Source organism: Schistocerca gregaria, chromosome 6, assembly GCF_023897955.1.
Source record: "Schistocerca gregaria isolate iqSchGreg1 chromosome 6, iqSchGreg1.2, whole genome shotgun sequence".
NCBI classification, from domain to species: Eukaryota; Metazoa; Arthropoda; class Insecta; order Orthoptera; family Acrididae; genus Schistocerca; species Schistocerca gregaria.
This window is the reverse complement of record NC_064925.1, coordinates 373,971,754-373,991,567: the sequence shown is the minus strand read 5'-3', so window position 1 is coordinate 373,991,567 and position 19,814 is coordinate 373,971,754. Positions and strand designations below refer to the sequence as shown.

At 44.3% G+C, this 19,814-nt stretch overlaps 1 protein-coding gene across 1 annotated transcript in view; it reads left to right on the top strand.

Annotated features, from left to right (window-relative positions):
• LOC126278888 (potassium channel subfamily K member 13-like) overlaps positions 1 to 19,814 on the top strand; it is a 413,218-nt gene that overhangs the window by 289,155 nt on the left and 104,249 nt on the right. The window contains exon 2 of the mRNA XM_049979162.1: positions 13,648 to 13,876. Coding sequence (XP_049835119.1) covers positions 13,648 to 13,876 — 229 coding nt within the window. The remainder of the gene's footprint in view (positions 1 to 13,647; positions 13,877 to 19,814) is intronic.

Genomic DNA, 19,814 nt, shown 5'->3' with positions numbered 1-19,814 from the left:
CCAGTAAATTTTTTCACACCTGGTCATGTGATTTAACATACAAATTTGTTATATACACTGAAGAGTCACAAAACTGGTACACCTGCCTAATATCGTGAAGAGGCCCGGCGAGCACACAAAAGTGCGGCAACACGACGTGCCATGGACTCGACTAATGTATGAAGCAGTGCTGGAGGGAACCGACACCGTGAATTCTGCAGGGCAGTCCACAAATCCGGAAGAATACGAGGGGCTGGAGATCTCCTCTGAACTGCACGTTGCTCGCCATCCCAGACATGCTCAATAATGTTCAAGTCTGGGGAGTTTGGTGGCCAGCGGAAGTGTTTAAACTCAGAAGATTGTTCCTAGAGCCACTCTGTAGCAATTATGGGCGTGTGGAGTGTCGCATTGTTCTACTGGAATTGAACAAGTCCGTCGGAATGCAGAATGGACATGGATGGATGAAGATGATCAGACAGGATGCTTACGTACTTGTCACCTGTCAGAGTCGTATCTAGACCTATCAGGAGCCCTATAACACTCCAACTGCACACGCCCCACACAATTACAGAGCCTTCACCAGCTTGAACAGTCCACTGTTGACATGCAGGGTTCAAAAAATGGTTCAAATGGCTCTGAGCACTATGGGACTCAACTGCTGTGGTCATTAGTCCCCTAGAACTTAGAACTACTTAAACCTAACTAACCTAAGGACATCACACACATCCATGCCCGATGCAGGATTCGAACCTGCGACCGTAGCAGTCGCACGGTTCCGGACTGCGCGCCTAGAACCGCGAGACCACCGCGGCTGGCTGACATGCAGGGTCCTCGGATTCATGAGACTGTCTCCATAATGTTACCCACTCGATAAAATTTGAAACGAGACTCGTCCGACCAGGCAAAATATTTTCAGTCATCAACAGTGCAATGACGGGCCCTGGCGAGGGTAAAGCTTTGCGCTTTGCGTCGTGTAGTTATCAAGGGAACACGAGTAGGCCTTCGGTTTCGAAAACCCATATCGATCATGTTTCTTTGAATGGTTCGCACGCTGACACTTGTTGACGGCCCAACATTGAAATTTGCAGCAGTTTGCGGAAAGGTTGCACTACAGTGATGTCCTGATATTCATGGTTCTCTCGTGAAAGGATCGTACGGATAAATCCCACTTCTTAGCTACCTCTGAGATACTGTGGCGCATCGCTCATGCGCCAACAATAACACCGCATTGAAACTCACTTAATCTTGATGATCTGCCATTGCAGCAGCAGTAATCGATCTAACAACTGCGATAGACACTCGTATATGCGTAGGCGTTATAGACCGCAGTGCCGTAATCTGCCTGTTTACATACTTCTATATTTGACTATGTATGCCTATAGCAGTTTTGTTTTTGTGCTTCAATGTATTTTTGGTCTTCAGTTGGAGGTCCTCCACATTAAAGAGCCTACTCCAACTGTCTCACCGTTCTTCACTATCACAATGATATTTCAGTGTTAGTCTCCTTCCATGCAGAAATCGTGATTTCATATTAGGTAGTCGGACATCTCGATTTCATTAAAAATCCCGGTAAAATCTTGTGTTCGGTCCAAATCCGAAAGATACTAGTCGTCAACATGTAGCTGCTATAATATTCCGAGCAGATCTTCCAATAGAACATCCATTTTAATGTCGGCTAATTCTGTTTTTATGGTATAGCCACATGAATTTTATATTTCTTCGAAATGGTTTCCATTTTTTCCTTGCCGATTTTATCCAGTAGTCCTCTTGCTGTCACACTGTCGCTCTCCTGTAAGAGAAATGGTAGCTTCAACTTGACACTGTCTTGCAGTGACGAACTTGAGAGTATTTACAACGTAGATTTTTAGATTAGCCATGCATGTCCTTCTTGCACATTGCACCTCGTCCTTCTGTAATTGACGCTGATAGTCCACTTGATCTCAGATATTAACTAACATAATGGTGTAGTAAAACGATTCCGTAATAAGAGTAAGCATATTTCAATCTTCTTGCTAAGGAGCGTACCATTTTCGGTGTGATTTATGTTGCCTATGTCAGAAACAAGAATTTTCAGGTTCTCCAGTAATAACCATAAAACAAAACGTTCGTCAGTTGGTCTCGGCCTCCTCCCTAATAGCTGAGGGATCTTAAGCACTTTGGAGGAAGCCATGTAGACACTTCCAACTACAGCAGAGGACTTATCCGTTGTGGTGTTCAAGCCTTCCTTTATACTCTAAAAATCCAAGATGGCGGAACTTCCGGTCACGTGATCTTTCGGTCATGATTTCGAAATTTTGTTGTACTTGCAATCCAGTAGTAAACCCCTAGCCCAATTGCGCTTTTTTCTCTGGAAAGGTGTCCACGGTAACGCCAATTACTAGGATAGAATATTCTAGGTTGGAAATTACTGGTGTTATCACCGCTCATATTATAATACGTTCTAATTGCGCCCTGACGCAAATGAAACTGCCCTCTCCACATTGCTCTCCCATATTCCGTTTGAAGCGGTCCCCCGCCTCTTGATCTGCTAATGGACCCATCGCGCTGTATAAAAGTGCATGAAGGACCGTTCTAATTATACGTCGTTAATTTACGGTAAAAAGTACAATCTATAACATAACTTCGATCATCAGATCAATGGAAAAATTGTGTCTGGTTTTCGCCCAACTTCCATAAGTTGCGTCTCACTTACGCGGGGCGTTTGGACAGTTGCACATGAGATTTCAGCACAGCATGTTTCAGGTATGTGACAGTACGACACACCTGAACGTAACAGCTTCAGGAAATGATGCTTACATGTAGATGTCAAATCAAGATAGGCGACGGGTGTGGCCAAGCGGTTCTAGGCACCACAGTGTGGAATCACGCGACCGCTACGGTCGCAGGTTCGAATCCTGCCTCGGACATGGATGTGTGTGATGTCCTTAGCTTAATTAGGTTTAAGTAGTTCTACGTTCTGGAGACGCAACTCTGGCTGGAGTTTCACTCCAAAGGATATTGTACAGCTAACTAAAAGCGTAGGAAGGCAAGAAGATCCAACAAACTGGAAACAGAATGTCAAGAAAAGCAGGAGAAACTGTGGATAATCTTATATTTCTATAACTGGTAAAGAATGCCTGAAAAAACTACATGTTGCACTTGGAAGAACGACTAGAATAATTTGTACGCACTGGCTGTTGGTTAGGGTAAAACAACAACAGGACAATGACACCTATCATGTTTTGACAGAATATCTTACAACAGTGTAGGAAAAGTTTGTTGTTTCGGGAAACAGCCTTCTTCTCTGGATTGTACTTTTGCATTAATCGGAAAAGAGAAGAGTAATGGACGTCGTGATGTCATGATGAACGTAAGTGTGCAATATGTGAAGTTTGCTTAATTTCATATTTTATTGTAAAGGAAATGAGCCAGAATGATTTTATTACTATCAGTGTTCTTGATGGCATTAGGAAGTGTGAATCAAATTTTAAAATTACTAGTTATACGGTTGAATACAAATGCACGTGATCCAAATTCATTGTATCCGCTTCTTTGTCCTTGGATACGTCATTCTCTGGTAAAAGCATAAGAGAAAATTAACGTGAAGTTAAATCCCTATACCTTTTAGGTGGTTTGGTACATCTACATCTACAGGACTCCTCTGGAATTCAGACTGAAGTGTCTGGCACAAGATTTATCGAACCATTTTCACACGGTTTCCCTACGTTCTGTTCCGTAATAATCCATATGAAAAACAAATACTTTTTATTTTATTAGAAAGATCATTTCTCCCTCTGTACAAGGGCCCCCCAAAAAAATTTTGAAGGCGGAGAAGAACGGTGGAGATAGAAATTCCCCGAAAAGATCTCGCCGTAGTGAAAACCGTCTTTGTTTCAATAATGGTGACCCCATGCCGCGCACCTATCGGTGGTTAGCACACTAGACTCGCATTCGGGACGACAACTGTGCAAACCTGCGTCCATCCATCCAGATTTAGATTTTGCGAGATTTCACCAAACCAATCCAAAAAAATGCCGGAATGGTTGCTTTGAAAGGGCACAGCCGATTTCCGTTCCTATCCTTGACACAATCCGAGCTTGCGCTCCATCTGAAACGACCTTGGTATCGACGGAACGTTACATCCAATCTTCCTTCCTTCGTTTCCCAACTCGCTTATTAAATCACCCATACCCCTATTCAGCGAAGATACAAAACCAACTGCCCTTCTTTGAACTTTTTCAATGTCCTCCGTCAATTAGAGATTGTTTTGTAGTATAAGTAGCTTCTTCCTCTATCAACAGACGAAATGAGGGACTTGTTGGATATGTGTCAATACCTTGATGTACAATATAGGGCGTTTTATGAGAACTTACCTTCTAAGTGAACAGTTCAATTTATTTTTCATCTGTTTATTTTTTCTTTGTTATTGTTTCTGGTCATGTTTGGAGCTTAATTAAAAAATGCCCCCTATTACTCCAGTCTATCAGATAATATATTATGTTAATACGTATACCCCTTACTTTCGTCACTGTAAGAGAAAATCATTTTTTACGTACTATGTTGTTCCACAATGTACTTTTAGAGGATATGCATCCCTCATACACGGGAACCTACTCGTACATAAAAATTACGGTAACTTTTTTAATATTGTATAATATATTAATACATGTTGCTGTTTTATGAGATTATGAGATATAGTACACCACTTGATACATGTGCAAGTAGGGTTCGTGGACTGAGAGTTCTGTACAAACTTCATTATGTATATAGACAGTTATTCCATTCCGGGAGTCGAGAATCGTGACTATTTTTGCCTGTTATTGACGTTGATACTGGCAAGATATCGGTCCCAGAATTCCCAATGGTAAATGTTGAAAATCAGGCAAGGGATGAATTTCTTGCTCCTCAGACGTGTTTCGAAATTTAACCACCATCAGAGACCCAGGAGCGATTACTGCAAGTATGTACGGGTTTTCAAGTTATATACGAAATAGACATTCGCCCACTTGTCCGAAAAAACTCATATGAGCAATAAAATCATTCTTTATCTGTTGTGGTTTTACCGCTGCGACCCAGTCAGTCTGAATATAGAACTACTGGCTGTTTTATTGTCAAGTCTGACGTTGAATAACAAATGTCAAAAAACTTTTTGTGTGATATAATTGCAAATTAACAGTTTTGGGCTTCTTCTTCTTTACTTGTACTCTGAAATCTTACGTCTCGCCACGTTTTATTACTGTAGAGCAACGCGAAGTTCACTGTAGGATTTGATGAGTGAGCTTGAGAGTTTCAAAATGTGCGGGACACGTGGCCGGAGCTTTTCACTGCATCGACTTAGAGGATTCAATTTTTTACACCGCCAATGGACCATAGGCTTTAGTATGTGGGATAAATTTCAGCTTGATACCGCTGTCCATTTTCTGAGAAATGGGATATTTTACAGTCGGACAGACAGACATACGCACAGAGAGAGAGAGAGAGACGGGCATATAGATAACAAAGCAATTTCATAAGGATTCCGTTTTTACCGATACAGGCATGGAACCCTAAAAATGTACAAATAAATAGTACCAAAGGAAAACAACAATTACTTTAGTCCCTTAAAAATTATGATGTTGTTGTATGCGACCTTATTTGATGGAGGTCTTTTGTAATTGTGTTTGTCATGATGTTTGTCGCATGCTTGGATTTAAAAACGATTACCATTTCAGCGCACCCGCACAAAGTAGGTGCACTGATCAACCAGAACATTATGATCGCCTACCTAACAGCAGATATGTCCACCTTTGGGACAGATAACAGCTGCGACGCGTCATGGCATGGAAGCAGTGTGGCCTGGTTAGGTCACTGGATGGAGTTGGCATCACATCTGCACAGGCGATGGGTTCTGACGTCTTCTTCAGTCACGTCCCAGATCTGCTCGATCGGCTTCAGATCTGGAGGACTGGGGAGCCAGCACATCGATTGGAACTTGCCACAGTGTTCGTCAAACCACTCCATCACCATGGCCCTTTGATATGGCACATTATCCTCTTGAAAAATGCCGCTGCCATGTGAAACATGATCATCATGAAGGGATGCACGTGGTTTGCAACAAGTGTACGACACTCCTTGGCCGGCGTTGTGCCCTGCACGATCTCCACTGGACCCACAGATGCCCACATGGATGTTCCCCAGAGCATAATGGAGCCGCCGCCAGCTTGTTTCCGTCTCGCAGTGAAGACGACGGATTTGCACCCCCCCCCCCCCCCAATCAGCACAATGGAAAAGGTATCGGGAGTCATCAGACCATTCAATACTTTGCCATTGCGCCAACGTCCAGTACCGATGGTCACGTGCCCATTTCAGTCGTAGTTCTACATCTACATCCATACTCCGCAAACCACCTGACGGTGTGTGGCGTAAGTTACCTTGAGTACCTCTACCGGTTCTCCCTTCTATTCCCGTCTCGTATTGTTCGTGGAATGAAGGATTATCGGTATGCTTCTGTGTGGGCTGTAATCTCTCTGATTTTATCCTCATGGTCTCTTCGCGAGATATACGTAGGAGGGAACAATATACTGCTTGACTCTTCGGTGAAGGTATGTTCTCGAAACTTCAACAAAAGCCTGTGCCGAGCTACTGAGCGTCTCTCGAGCAGAGTCTTCCACTGGAGTTTATCTATCATCTCCGTAACGCTTTCGTGATTACTAAATGATCCTGTAACGAAGCGCGCTGCTCTCAGTTGGATCTCCTCTACCTCTTCTGTCAACCCTATCTGGTACGGATCCCACACTGCTGAGCAGTATTCAAGCAGTGGGCGAACAAGCTTACTGTAACCTACTTCCTTTGTTTTCGAATTGCATTTCCTTAGGATTCTTCGAATGAATCTCAGTCTGGCATCTGCTTTACTAACGATCAAATTTATATCATCATTCCATTTTAAATCACTCCTAATGCGTACCCCCAGATAATTTATGGAATTAATGGCTTCCAGTTGTTGATGTCGTGGTGTTAACATTGGAACATGCATAGGTCGTCGGCTGCGGAGCCACATCGTTAGGTGTGTTCGGTGCACTGTATGTCCAGACACACTTTTACACTGCCAAGCATTAAAGTCTGATGTTAGTTCCGCCAAAATTCGCATCCTGTCCTGTGTTACCAGTCTACCCAGATTACGACGCCCGACATATGCAACGAGCGGTGGCAGCCCAATCACACGGCGTCTAGAAGTGAGTTCGCCTTGGTTTCGCCACGTGTTAAAGAAACGTACCACAGTACTCCTGGAACATTCGACAAGTCATGCAGTTTCCGAAAAAGCTCGTGCGGAGTCTCTGGGCAATGACAACCTGCCCTCGGTCAAACTGAGACAGGTCGCGTGCTTAACCCATCCTACATATGGACAGCAAGCCACTGATACTGCATTCATCGTGCGTGCGTCTGAGTAGCAGTCATTCTTGACCAGATGACGTTGCTATCGCTTGGACCGGCTTATATCTATAGTAGGTTGGTGGTCATAATGTTCTGGCTGATCAGTGTATATGTTGAGTGTTAGGTTTTACGCACCAGGTTTCTCAGCCACATATCGTATTTAAAAGCTGCATTCTTAGTGATAGATAGTGTTACGTATCGTGTAATGAGGAGCAACATCGACCAGCACCCGTCGGAATCCGACAGTGGCAGCATTGTGTCCTATTGAGAATTAGGATTAGGGTCCACGATATTGTTGCTCGTGTTTGTCGAATGCCACGTTTGTCATGTGAATATGAAAAAAACATTGGGTCCAGGAGTACTCCAAATGCCCCACGCAACTAGCGGCCGAGAGGACAGGTTTATTTTTCTCCAGGCTCACCTTGGGTCAGGAAATGGGCTTGTTTTGCAACAATGCGATACCTACACGGACAGTGTGAGGACATCTGGAGCACCATAGAGCATCAGCACGGCGGCCATTGTTGCGGCTTCCCTTGACGCGACAGCAGAGAGAGGCGTGCCAAACGACATCACTGGACACGGAAGAGGCACCACGTCATCACCTCAGATGAGTTCTGGTTCCGCGTACGGTATCATGATGGACGTATCCGTCTACGGAGGCTCTGAGGAGAACGAACGTTGCCAGATTGCATTCATCTGCGCCATAATGGTGCAGCAATTGGCGTGGTGGCATTCGAGTGCTATTAGAGACACACCACAATCACCTATGGATCGCGTAGCAAGTAATTTGGACGGAAGGTGGTACTTATCTGGCGTGTTATTTTCCAGCCAGAAAGTGCAAGATAGCGATTTGCTCATACTGTCCTCACAAAGAGTGTTTTCTACCGTTGCACTGGAGCTCTCAGCCACTGAAAACATCTGATCATGGGTTTTCGATCGCCTGACACACCACCACGCGCTAGCCACTGAAACTAATGAATTCTGAAAGAATTCCAAACCCGCCTCCTTGCTCTCGTGACCACAATACTCACAGTATTAAAACTTGACAACATTTGCAAATATTGGCTTTACGTGTTTCTGACAGAGATGAAAGAGATGAAAATTAGTATGCGCATGTGCAAGCAGAACAACAATGTTAATGTCCGTGCTTAGCTTGTCGTACTCGTTCGCTGATGATGAATTTTTTATTGGCTATCTGACTGGTGCTATAGTTCTTTTTCTTGCGAGAGGGAGACAGATTTTAATTTGGAGATATGTACGACGAAATGATATAGATATTGTGGGTAACATTGTGTTCATATCAATTTTTAACAAACTTTATAAACTACTCTTCAACACCAAGCGCCCGAACTCAACAATCAACTCAACACTTCACAGCAAAGTTACCAACGGTACAACAACTCGCATAGAGACTGAAAAATGCTCCAATTAAATATAGATGTTTTACATACAGTGTAATTTACACATGACTAATTGTTCAAGGAGGAAATAACTTTTCAGTTACTTTTCAAAACATTAACCGAACCATTAAATAGAGTCATAATAATTAAAAATGTCTGTGACTTTAAATGGACTTGCAGTTTTTTTTATTTTTTCCCAAGTATGGGATTTTTTTACCGACCCATACAGGCGTCTCAATAGTACAATGTTAATTATGACTATACGAACATAAGGAGAACACAACAGTCAGTCCTTCATCTACATCTACATCTACGTGACTACTCTGCAATTCACATTTAAGTGCTTGGCAGAGGGTTCATCGAACCACAATCATACTATCTCTCTACCATTCCACTCCCTAATAGCGCGCGGGAAAAACGAACACCTAAACCTTTCTGTTCGACCTCGTGATTTCTCGTATTTTATTTTGATGATCATTCCTACCTATGTAGGATGGGATCAACAAAATATTTTAGCATCTTTGATGCCACCAGGAAGTCATCTAAGCAATTTAGAGGCGGGCTGTTACATTTATTACCGGTAGGTTCGAGTAACATGCAAGTACTACGGAGATGTTTCATGAACTTAAATGGGAATACCTGGAGGGAAGGTGACGCACTTTTCGGGAACACTAATTAACCTGTCCTTACTCTGATTGAATTACGATTTATATATTCTTTGGAAATGTTGTTATTATGTTAATTCAAAATTGCTATTATTATTTCAGTGAAATTGTGTGTATGTGGCGTAATATTGCTACAAGTCACAAAACATAGAAAACAATTTAGCAATGCTATGCGGTTTCTAAGCCATACACGATCGATATCTTAAGAACAGATTGAAACCCTACCAAGTTCACCTTGATAGTTATTCGTACAATAGATATCCTTTTAGCTGTCTCTTTGCTTTTAACGTGCTAGGTCAAATATAACTCTTTGTAACGAAAGTCGTGCTCCTTTAGACTCAGAATAGGCCAGAGCCTAATTCCACACAATATCTTATAAGGAGTGGCAAATTCGTCATTAAACTGCCTGGTGCTGGTTCCAGCTTTGCCAGAAGAAAAATTACTAAGTAATCTGCGCTGATAGTAACGCGCCTGTAAAACAGTAATGCAAATTTAAAATGTGCCGCCTAATGGCGGCAAACTGCAGCGCTGCGACGTTGCTGATTTCGCTCCGCTGTTGACAATGCTATAATTCTGAAAACTGCGATTATTTGACGTAAGTTTAACACATATGAAAACGAAGTTCAACTCAAACTTAACTTAGTATCTGTTTGACATCGTCTCAGTAAATTGCATTACATTACAGACCAGGATATGAACACTTATCAGTACAATGATATCGTTTATTTTTAAATTCCTCATTATTGTCATTGTTTTTTAAACTATTGATTTTCTTAATTGTTCGCATAAAACACTGTATTTAGGCATTTCATAGTCACCAGACTTTTTTATAGTTTTTGTTCGACTCACTTCACTTGCAAAAAATATTATTACTACACTCCTGGAAATTCAAATAAGAACACCGTGAATTCATGGTCCTAGGAAGGGGAAACTTTATTGACACATTCCTGGGGTCAGATACATCACATGATCACACTGACAGAACCACAGGCACATAGACACAGGCAACAGAGCATGCACAATGTCGGCACTAGTACAGTGTATATCCACCTTTCGCAGCAATGGAGGCTCCTGTTCTCCCATGGAGACGATCGTAGAGATGCTGGATGTAGTCCTGTGGAACGGCTTCCCATGCCATTTCCACCTGGCGCCTCAGTTGGACCAGCGTTCGTGCTGGACGTGCAGACCGCGTGAGACGACGCTTCATCCAGTCCCAAACATGCTCAATAGCGGACAGATCCGGAGATCTTGCTGGCCAGGGTAGTTGACTTACACCTTCTAGAGCACGTTGGGTGGCACGCGATACATGCGGACGTGCATTGTCCTGTTGGAACAGCAAGTTCCCTTGCCGGTCTAGGAATGGTAGAACGATGGGTTCGATGACGGTTTGGATGTACCGTGCACTATTCAGTGTCCCCTCGACGATCACCAGAGATGTACGGCCAGTGTAGGAGATCGCTCCCCACACCATGATGCCGGGTGTTGGCCCTGTGTGCCTCGGTCGTATGCAGTCCTGATTGTGGCGCTCATCTGCACGGCGCCAAACATGCATACGTCCATCATTGGCACCAAGGCAGAAGCGACTCTCATTGCTGAAGACGACACGTCTCCATTCGTCCCTCCATTCAAGCCTGTCGCGACACCACTGGAGGCGGGCAGCACGATGTTGGGGCGTGAGCGGAAGACGGCCTAACGGTGTGCGGGACCGTAGCCCAGCTTCATGGAGACGGTTGCGAATGGTCCTCGCCGATACCCCAGGAGCAACAGTGTCCCTAATTTGCTGGGAAGTGGCGGTGCGGTCCCCTACGGCACTGTGTAGGATCCTACGGTCTTGGCGTGCATCCGTGCGTCGCTGCGCCCGGTCCCAGGTCGAAGGGCACGTGCACCTTCCGCCGAACACTGGCGACAACATCGATGTACTGTGGAGACCTCACGCCCCACGTGTTGAGCAATTCGGCGGTACGTCCACCCGGCCTCCCGCATGCCCACTATACGCCCTCGCTCAAAGTCCGTCAACTGCACATACGGTTCACGTCCACGCTGTCGCGGCATGCTACCAGTGTTAAAGACTGCGATGGAGCTCCGTATGCCACGGCAATCCGGCTGACACTGAGGCGGCGGTGCACAAATGCTGCGCAGCTAGCGCCATTCGACGGCCAACACCGCGGTTCCTGGTGTGTCCGCTGTGCCGTGCGTGTGATCATTGCTTGTACAGCCCTCTCGCAGTGTCCGGAGCAAGTATGGTGGGTCTGACACACCGGTGTCAATGTGTTCTTTTTTCCATTTCCAGGAGTGTATTATTATTTACAGTATTATGTATTGGGATGAGGACGCTATAACTATAGAGAAAATTTAGAGAACCAGCATTTGAAGCTGACTATAGAACGAATCTCTTTCTGCCAACATACATTGCGTTTAAGCATAACGAAGATAAGAGAAATTATGGTTCATACGGAGGCACATAGAAAGTCGTTTCGCCCTCGCTCTGATGGCGAATGGAACAGAAATGACAATGGGTAATGAGGTACAAGGCACAGTCAGCACGCATCGTACAGTGGCAGAAGTATACCATTGACTGTAATATGTACTGCGATATGTTGGCCACTACATGCCATAACTGCGGTCGTTTTTCTGTTACATTTGTCTTTCAGGGTCTTGTTCATCCTTGCTAACTTCCTTTTCTTCGTTTTTCTTTCTTTGCACTCACTAACAGTTATGTTGTCAAAAAAACCTTATCATTTGATGTTCATCACATTAATTTTATTCCATCTGTAACCTCATTACATTCCTCAGCGCTTTTGTCGATATTCAGGTTGAACAACACTGGTTACAAGTTACATCCTTGAAGTACTGACGAACTCTTCTCTGTATGTAAGCGTCTTTTACTTCACCATTTGCGTATATGATATCTGTTTCTTTTTAATACAATTCATGTAATCTGTATTGTGCGTATTGAACCAGGGTTGTTGTGCGGTTCGTCCCCCAGTGGACCCCCCCCCCCCCCCCCCTGGGGAAGGCCCCAGGGAACGTCACGTGCCAGACGAGAGTTACCCCAAATGTTTGCGACATAGTGTAACTGAGGCGGAATAAGGGGAACCAGCCCGCATTCGCCGAAGCAGATGGAAAACCGCCTTATAAACCATCCACAGGCTGGCCAGCACACCGAACCTCGGCACTAATCCCGCCAGGTGAATTCGTGCCGGGGACCGGCATGCCTTCTCGCTGGGGAAGCAGAGCGTTAGACCACGCGGCTAGCCGGGCGGACATTCATAAAGCAATCGTCTACCTCCGAAATCTAGAGCACTACTAGACATAATCATATTCGAGTCATTTTTAGAGCAACGAATCCAATGAAGAAAAGCTTTTTATGCCTAGAACTTTGGCGATAACCTGTCATAAAATACAGACAGATTATGCTTTGACTCCGTTCAGTCTGAGCCTGAACTGTCCTTGACTTTTTTTTTTGGTTTTAATGCTTATTCGATAATACATCAATCTTATCCATGTTTTCAAATCAGGGTACGGCGGTCTTCTTATTGTAGAGTTGACAAATGCCACATTGGTCTATACAATTAAGCGCGCAGATGCCATGGTTTCGATAGCAGTTGTTACGTGAAGTATTACTGCTGTCTCCATAAATGACGAAGAAATCTCTCTCAACATACTCTTCGAGTTTATAAACATGCGTGACACATGGTCAGAGGTAAACGAAAAAGTTGTTTTTCTGCTTTTGTGGAAGACAGTGGAGTATGGTGGATTCGAGTATTTGTGTTAGTTTAACGGAGATACATTTTGTGTGTGTGTGTGTGTGTGTGTGTGTGTGTGTGTGTGTGTGGTACACATATGAAGCGCTTTTTTTTCGCACAGATATTCGTGTATGGTTAACAAACTACTTGCAGGCTGTAGGAATAAAGAAGTAACAACGACGTTTCTTTGTCTACGAAGAATTTAAAAAAGGTAGGCTACAGCGAGCATGACACGCTCACTGCAATAATACGGTTCGCACCTGGAGTGCGCCAAAGGCGACAAGTGGTAACGCTGTTATTCAGACATTAGGTGCTGCTCCGAGGACTTGCTGCCTCAGGTTTCAAGGAGCAGTAACATGCAGAGGCTTCTGCTGTACCGATTGTTGTGTGAGTGTTCTCTTGCATGTGAGCGTCACCTGTCCCATTGTATTACTATTGACAGGGACGTGTGTCTGGTGTGTGTGGCAGGTTACGGGAATACGACGCCGCAGACGACGGCGGGCAAGGCGGTGGTGATCCTGTACGGCTTCCTGGGCTGCTCGGGCGGCATCCTCTTCTTCAACCTGTTCCTGGAGCGCATCATCACCCTGCTCGCCTGCGGGCTGCGCGCGCTCCACCTGCGCCGTCTGCGCAGGCGCGTCGCCGCCGGCCGGCTCGCCCAGCGGAGGATCTCGGGCGCCACCATGGCCGCCACCAGGTATACACCACTAGCTAACACTCTCTCTGTCCACAGCTCGTGGTCTAGTGGCTAGCGTTGCTGCCTCTGTTCCACGGGGTCCCGTGTTCAATTCCCGGCCATGTTGGGATTCTCTCTGCCCAGTGACTGGGTGTTTATATAGTCCTCATCATATCATCATCATCATCATCATCATCATCATCATCATCATCATCATCATCATCATTATTCGTGACAGTGGCTAGATGGGACAGCGAAAAAATCAGACTGTGTAAAAATTGGGACTTTGTACGGGTGCAGATGACCGCGCAGTTGAGCGACCCACAAACCAAACATCATCATCCGTCACCTGCACTTGTATACATGTATACACAGGTATCAGCCAAAACATTATGACCACATATTTCAAAGCCTGTTGGCTCACCTTTGGGACTCAACAGCGAAACGATCCTGCGTGACATGTATTCGACAAGTCCTTGGAAGGTTTCCACTGCTATGTGGCACCGGATGCCGGCGCACAGACCACGTAATTTCGATAAATTAAAGTGTCGGTTATTCAAAACCGCATTTGTTATTATTATTATACCGCCAACCAGTTTCAACCCAACGTAGGAATCATCTTCTGGGCGTTTACACCATTGGTCGACTGCTGGTGGTGTCACTCCTGTCCACATAACGGCAGGAAACTGTGTCCAAAACTCTAAAGAGTCAGTGGTTTGCGGACGCTGAGCTGGCACCGTCTAGCGTCCCAGGTCTGTTCAACAGGCTCATATCGAGGGAATTTGGTGGCCAAGGCATTGACGCTAGTTCACTGTCGTCGATGCCCACAAGAAAGACAGGCCATGGCGCATACGTCACAGCATCCGACACTGCTGGTCTTTTGAGTGTCAGCATCTGTCTCCAACAGGGATCAGTGACTATTCCAGAAGAGTGTAATAATACTTAATGGCTCGTTCAAATGGATGCATCTTCTCGAGCAATAGCACATGACAAAGTGAAGATCTACAGTGGGTACCTTTTCGTTGGCATATTCATTTCTTGTGGGCCCGCATGGAGCCAAGCAGTTGCAAACAATGGCGGACAAGGTGAGTAGTATTACGTCAGAAGTCCGTTGCAGGGCCTTTATTTCTCATAGATGCCGACTTTCATGCACATCAAACTGCTGAAGCACGATTGTGGCCTTGAGACACAGACTGTTATCTTGCTGAAACATGTGATAGCCATGGGGAAAGACATCACTTATGAAGGGATGCAGGTGGTCTGCTATAATGTTCATATACCACATAGCTGCTATTTAACATTAGAATTCTACAACAAGCCCCATGGAAGCTTAGCATACCATAACACTGCATACTGCATCTGTGTTGCAATGTTTCTATCAACCAGAAGTTTACCTGGATAGTGGCATATCCAGACGCGATTATAGAGCTAATGTAACAAGGATGTAAATTATCTGAACTACCGCCGGAGATTACAGTCCTCCCTCGGGCATGCATGTGTGTGTTGCTCTTAGGATAAGTTAGTTTAAGTTAGTATAAACAGTGTAAAGTCTAGCGACCGAAGACCTAAGCAGTTTGGTCCCTTAGGAATTCACACATTTTTGAATAATTTGAAAAATATTCTAACAAGGCACTACGCTCCATTGATTCACAGTGAAATTTTGATGATCCCATCCCCATTGCAAATGTAATTGGCAATTTTGCAATTGGCAGTGTCGTTTGGTCAACATGGGACACACACATACGGATCGTATGTTCTGGAGTCTCACCTTCAGTTCTTTCGAATGGTGAACCTTCGAATATCTTGTAACTGCACCAAAATGGTGCTCTGTCTTCAAATCTGTCACAGGTCGCCGCCTATCTGTAAACAGAGTGGTTCAAATGGTTCAAGTGGCTCTGAGCACTATGGGACTTAACATCTGAGGTCATCAGTCCCATAGATTTTAGAACTACTTAAACCTAACTAACCTAAAGACATCACACACATCCATGCTCGATGCAGGATTCGAACCTGGGACCGAAGCGGTCGCGCGGTTCCAGAGTGAAGCGCCTAGAACAGCTCGGCCACAACGGCCGGTAAACAGAGCGGGAAAGCCTCTATTCCACAGATTCTGTGATAAGGCGTGGACACATACATCATTTTGTAGCCTACCCGTCGTTTCGCTATTCTTCAATCGCCTTTCATAGATACTCACAACTTTTGCTCGTAAAGAGCTAACCAGATTCGCCAGTCGCTGGGCCGTGACAGTTTGCCTTCTGTCAAAGTTGCTTATGTCAGTGATATCCCATTTGCCATTTACTCGGTACGATTCATTCTCGTTCATGTCTGTTCTGCTTATACCCTTCCCTTACCGGCGAGGGCGCTCCGCCTACTCGTCACCACCGATTTCGACCAAGTTTACGGGAGAGGCAAGACATGGTCAACTTGCAAAGCTCCCAGAAAAAAAATAGCATGGCGCTGGTCTGACGAGGTGTTACCTATTTGAGTTACTGTAGCTTGCAGACAGCGGTTGGCACAGCGGAAAGAGTAGAGATTGGGTTGTGGGGTCTAGCCCATATGCAGAATTTTTTTTATTTTCATTTTTTTCCGTTACATACATTGCAAATAAATCGAAACATTGTAGAATAAGCGGAATTTATTAATATTTTCGTGTTGATGTGGTCTTCAGTCAGACTACTGGTCTGATGCAGCTCTCCATGCTACTCTAACCTGTTCAAGCCTCTTCATCTCCGTATAACAACTGCAACATACATCCTTCTGAAGCTGCGATACAATAGAGATGCATACCCCCTGAGAAAATTTACCGCTGTAGTTTCCCCTTGCTTTCAGCGTTCGCAGTACCAGCAAGGCAAGCCTGTTTTGGATTATGTTACAAGGTCAAATCAGTCAGTCATCCAGACCGTTGTCTATGCTACTTCTGAAAAGGCTCTTCAGGAACCAGACCTTTGTCTGGCCACTCAACAGATACCTCTTCGTTGTGGTTGCCCCTATGTTAAGAATATTTGTATCGCTGAGGTACGCAAGCCACCCAGCCAACGGCAAGGTCCATGGTTCATAGAAGTTATGAAAAGAATTTTTCTCATTTTTGTGATGAAGCCCCCGTTACTTGCATTGAAAATAATGGGAGATAAAGCTCAACACACCTCTTTTAGTAATATGTTCATAAAAGCAACGAAAAGGAATTTTCTCACTCATGTGATGAAGCCCTCAATGCAGGAGAACAAATTTCCTCTGCTAATTGAAGGGTGGGGAATAAAAACAAATGCACAATTACACGTCTAGATTTTTCACGACGAAGCAAGATACTCAACTGGCAATGCACTTCGCTAGTCGATTTTTGAGATGTTTATTTTAATCGTCAGATAAACAATTCGATCAAAAAGCTTCAAAACGGCTCTAATCGAGTGAGAAAAGGAAATCTCACTCCGAGAAGGGCGTATCTAAATAAATTGTAGCGTATATCATGAGCTATAATCGTGAATATTTGCCGAAACGATGTGTTACGCATTGTTTCCTGCCTAACTAAAAAATGGTTCAAATGGCTCTGAGCACTATGGGACTCAACTGCTGTGGTCATTAGTCCCCTAGAACTTAGAACTACTTAAACCTATCTAACCTAAGGACATCACACACATCCATGCCCGAGGCAGGATTCGAACCTGCGACCGTAGCAGTCGCACGGTTCCGGACTGCGCGCCTAGAACCGCGAGACCACCGCGGCCGGCCCTGCCTAACTGTGAGATGACGGAGAACCTTCTATGAATGTAAGCCAAGTCCGTATTTCTATAGAAATTTTAAAACAACCTTATAATTGTCAAAGTGCGGCTTCTGTAACGTGTGCAAGGTGCGGGAAGTATAACTGTTTTCCATGTTTTTGTGCAAGGTGCGGGAAGTATAACTGTTTTCCATGTTTTTACGATATCAGCCCATTTCGTGTAAGTTATGTACTGTAAAATAATACATGCATCTAATTTCATAAATGAGGTTCTCATGTAAGCCTTACAATCCTATCTTGGAAAACTGATTTATAATCCCGGATTTTCCTTTGCCTTCCCTTTTCGTGACTTTAGTTAAAATATTAATAAACTCAGATTTTGGAGAATTTTTCGCTTTATTTGTAGTGTAAATAATATAAAAATTGAAAATAGGTCTTTTTATCTGACTCGACCCCACGGACTCGACCTCACGACCAGCACAGTGATCGTATATACAGGGTGGTCCATTGATACTCACCGGGCCAAATATCTCAGGAAATAAGCGTCAAAAGAAAAAAAAATACAAAGAATGAAACTCGTGTAGCTTGAAGGGGGAAACCAGATGGCGCTATGGTTGGCCCACTAGATGGCGCTGTCATAGGTCAAACGACTATCAACTGCGATTTTCTAAGTAGGAAACCCCTTTTTTTATTCCATATTAGAGTAGCATGTAAAGAAATATCATTGTTTTAGTTGCACCACTTTTTTCGCTTTGTGATAGATGGCGCCGTAATAGTCACAAACGTAGAAGTACGTGGTATCAAGTAACATTCCGGTATTGCTTCGTGATACATTACCTGTGTTAAATGGACCGTCTACCAATTGCGGAAAAGTTAGATATCGTGTTGATGTAGGGCTATTGTGATCAAAATGCCCAACGGCAGTGTGCTATGTATGCTGCTCGGTATCCTGAACGCCATCATCCAAGTGTCCGGACCGTTAGCCGGATAGTTACGTTATCTAAGGAAACAGGAAGTGTTCAGCCATATGTGAAATGTGAACCTCGACCTGCAACAATTGATGATGCCCAAGTAGGTGTTTTAGCTGTTGTCGCGGCTAATCTGCACATCAGTAGCACACAAATTGCGTGAGAATCGGGAATCTCAAAAACGTCGGTGTTGAGAAAGCTACATCAACATTGATTGCACCCGTACCATATCTCTATGCACCAGGAATTGCATGGCGACGACTTTGAACGTCGTGTACAGTTCTGCCACTGGGCACAAGGGAAATTACGGGACGATGACAGACTTTTTGCACGCGTTTTATTTAGCGACGAAGTGTCATTCACCAACAGCGGTAACGTAAACTGGCATAATATGCACTATTAGGCAACGGGAAACCCACAATGGCTGTGACAACTGGAACATCAACGACGTTGGCGGGTTAATGTATTGTGCGGCATTATGGGGGCAAGGATAATTGGCCCCCATTTTATCGATCGCAATCTAAATGGTGCAATGTATGCTGAGTTCCAACATAATGTTCTACTGATGTTACTACAAGATGTTTCACTATATGACAGAATGGCGATGTACTTCCAACATGATGGATGTCCGGCACATAGCTTGCCTGGGGTTGAGGCGGTATTGAATAGCATATTTCATGACCGTCGAAGCACCATACCATGGCCCGCACGTTCACCGGATCTGACGTCCACGGATTTCTTCCTGTTGGGAAAGTTGAAGGATATTTGCTTTCGTGATCCACTGACAACGCCTGACAACATGCGTCAGTGCACTGTCAATGCATGTGCGAACATTACGGAAGGCGAACTACTCGCTGTTGAGAGGAATGTCGTTACAGATACTGCCAAATGCATTGAGGTAGACGGACATAATTTTGAGTATTTATTGCATTAATGTCGTATTTACAGGTAATCAGTCTGTAACAGCATGCGTTCTTAGAAATGATAAGTTCACAAAGGTACATGTATCACATTGGAACAGCCGAAATAAAAATACGTTCTGTATTTTAATTTAAAGATCCTACCTGTTATCAACTGTTCGTTTAAAATTGTGAGCCATATGTTTGTGACTATTACAGCGCCATCTATCACAAAGCGAAAAAAATGGTCCAACTAAAACACTCGTATTTCTGTGCGTACTACACTAAAATGTAATCAAAATGGGGGTTCCTAATTTTAAAAACGCAGTTGATATCCGTTTGACTTATGACAGCGCCATCTAGCGGGCCAACCATAG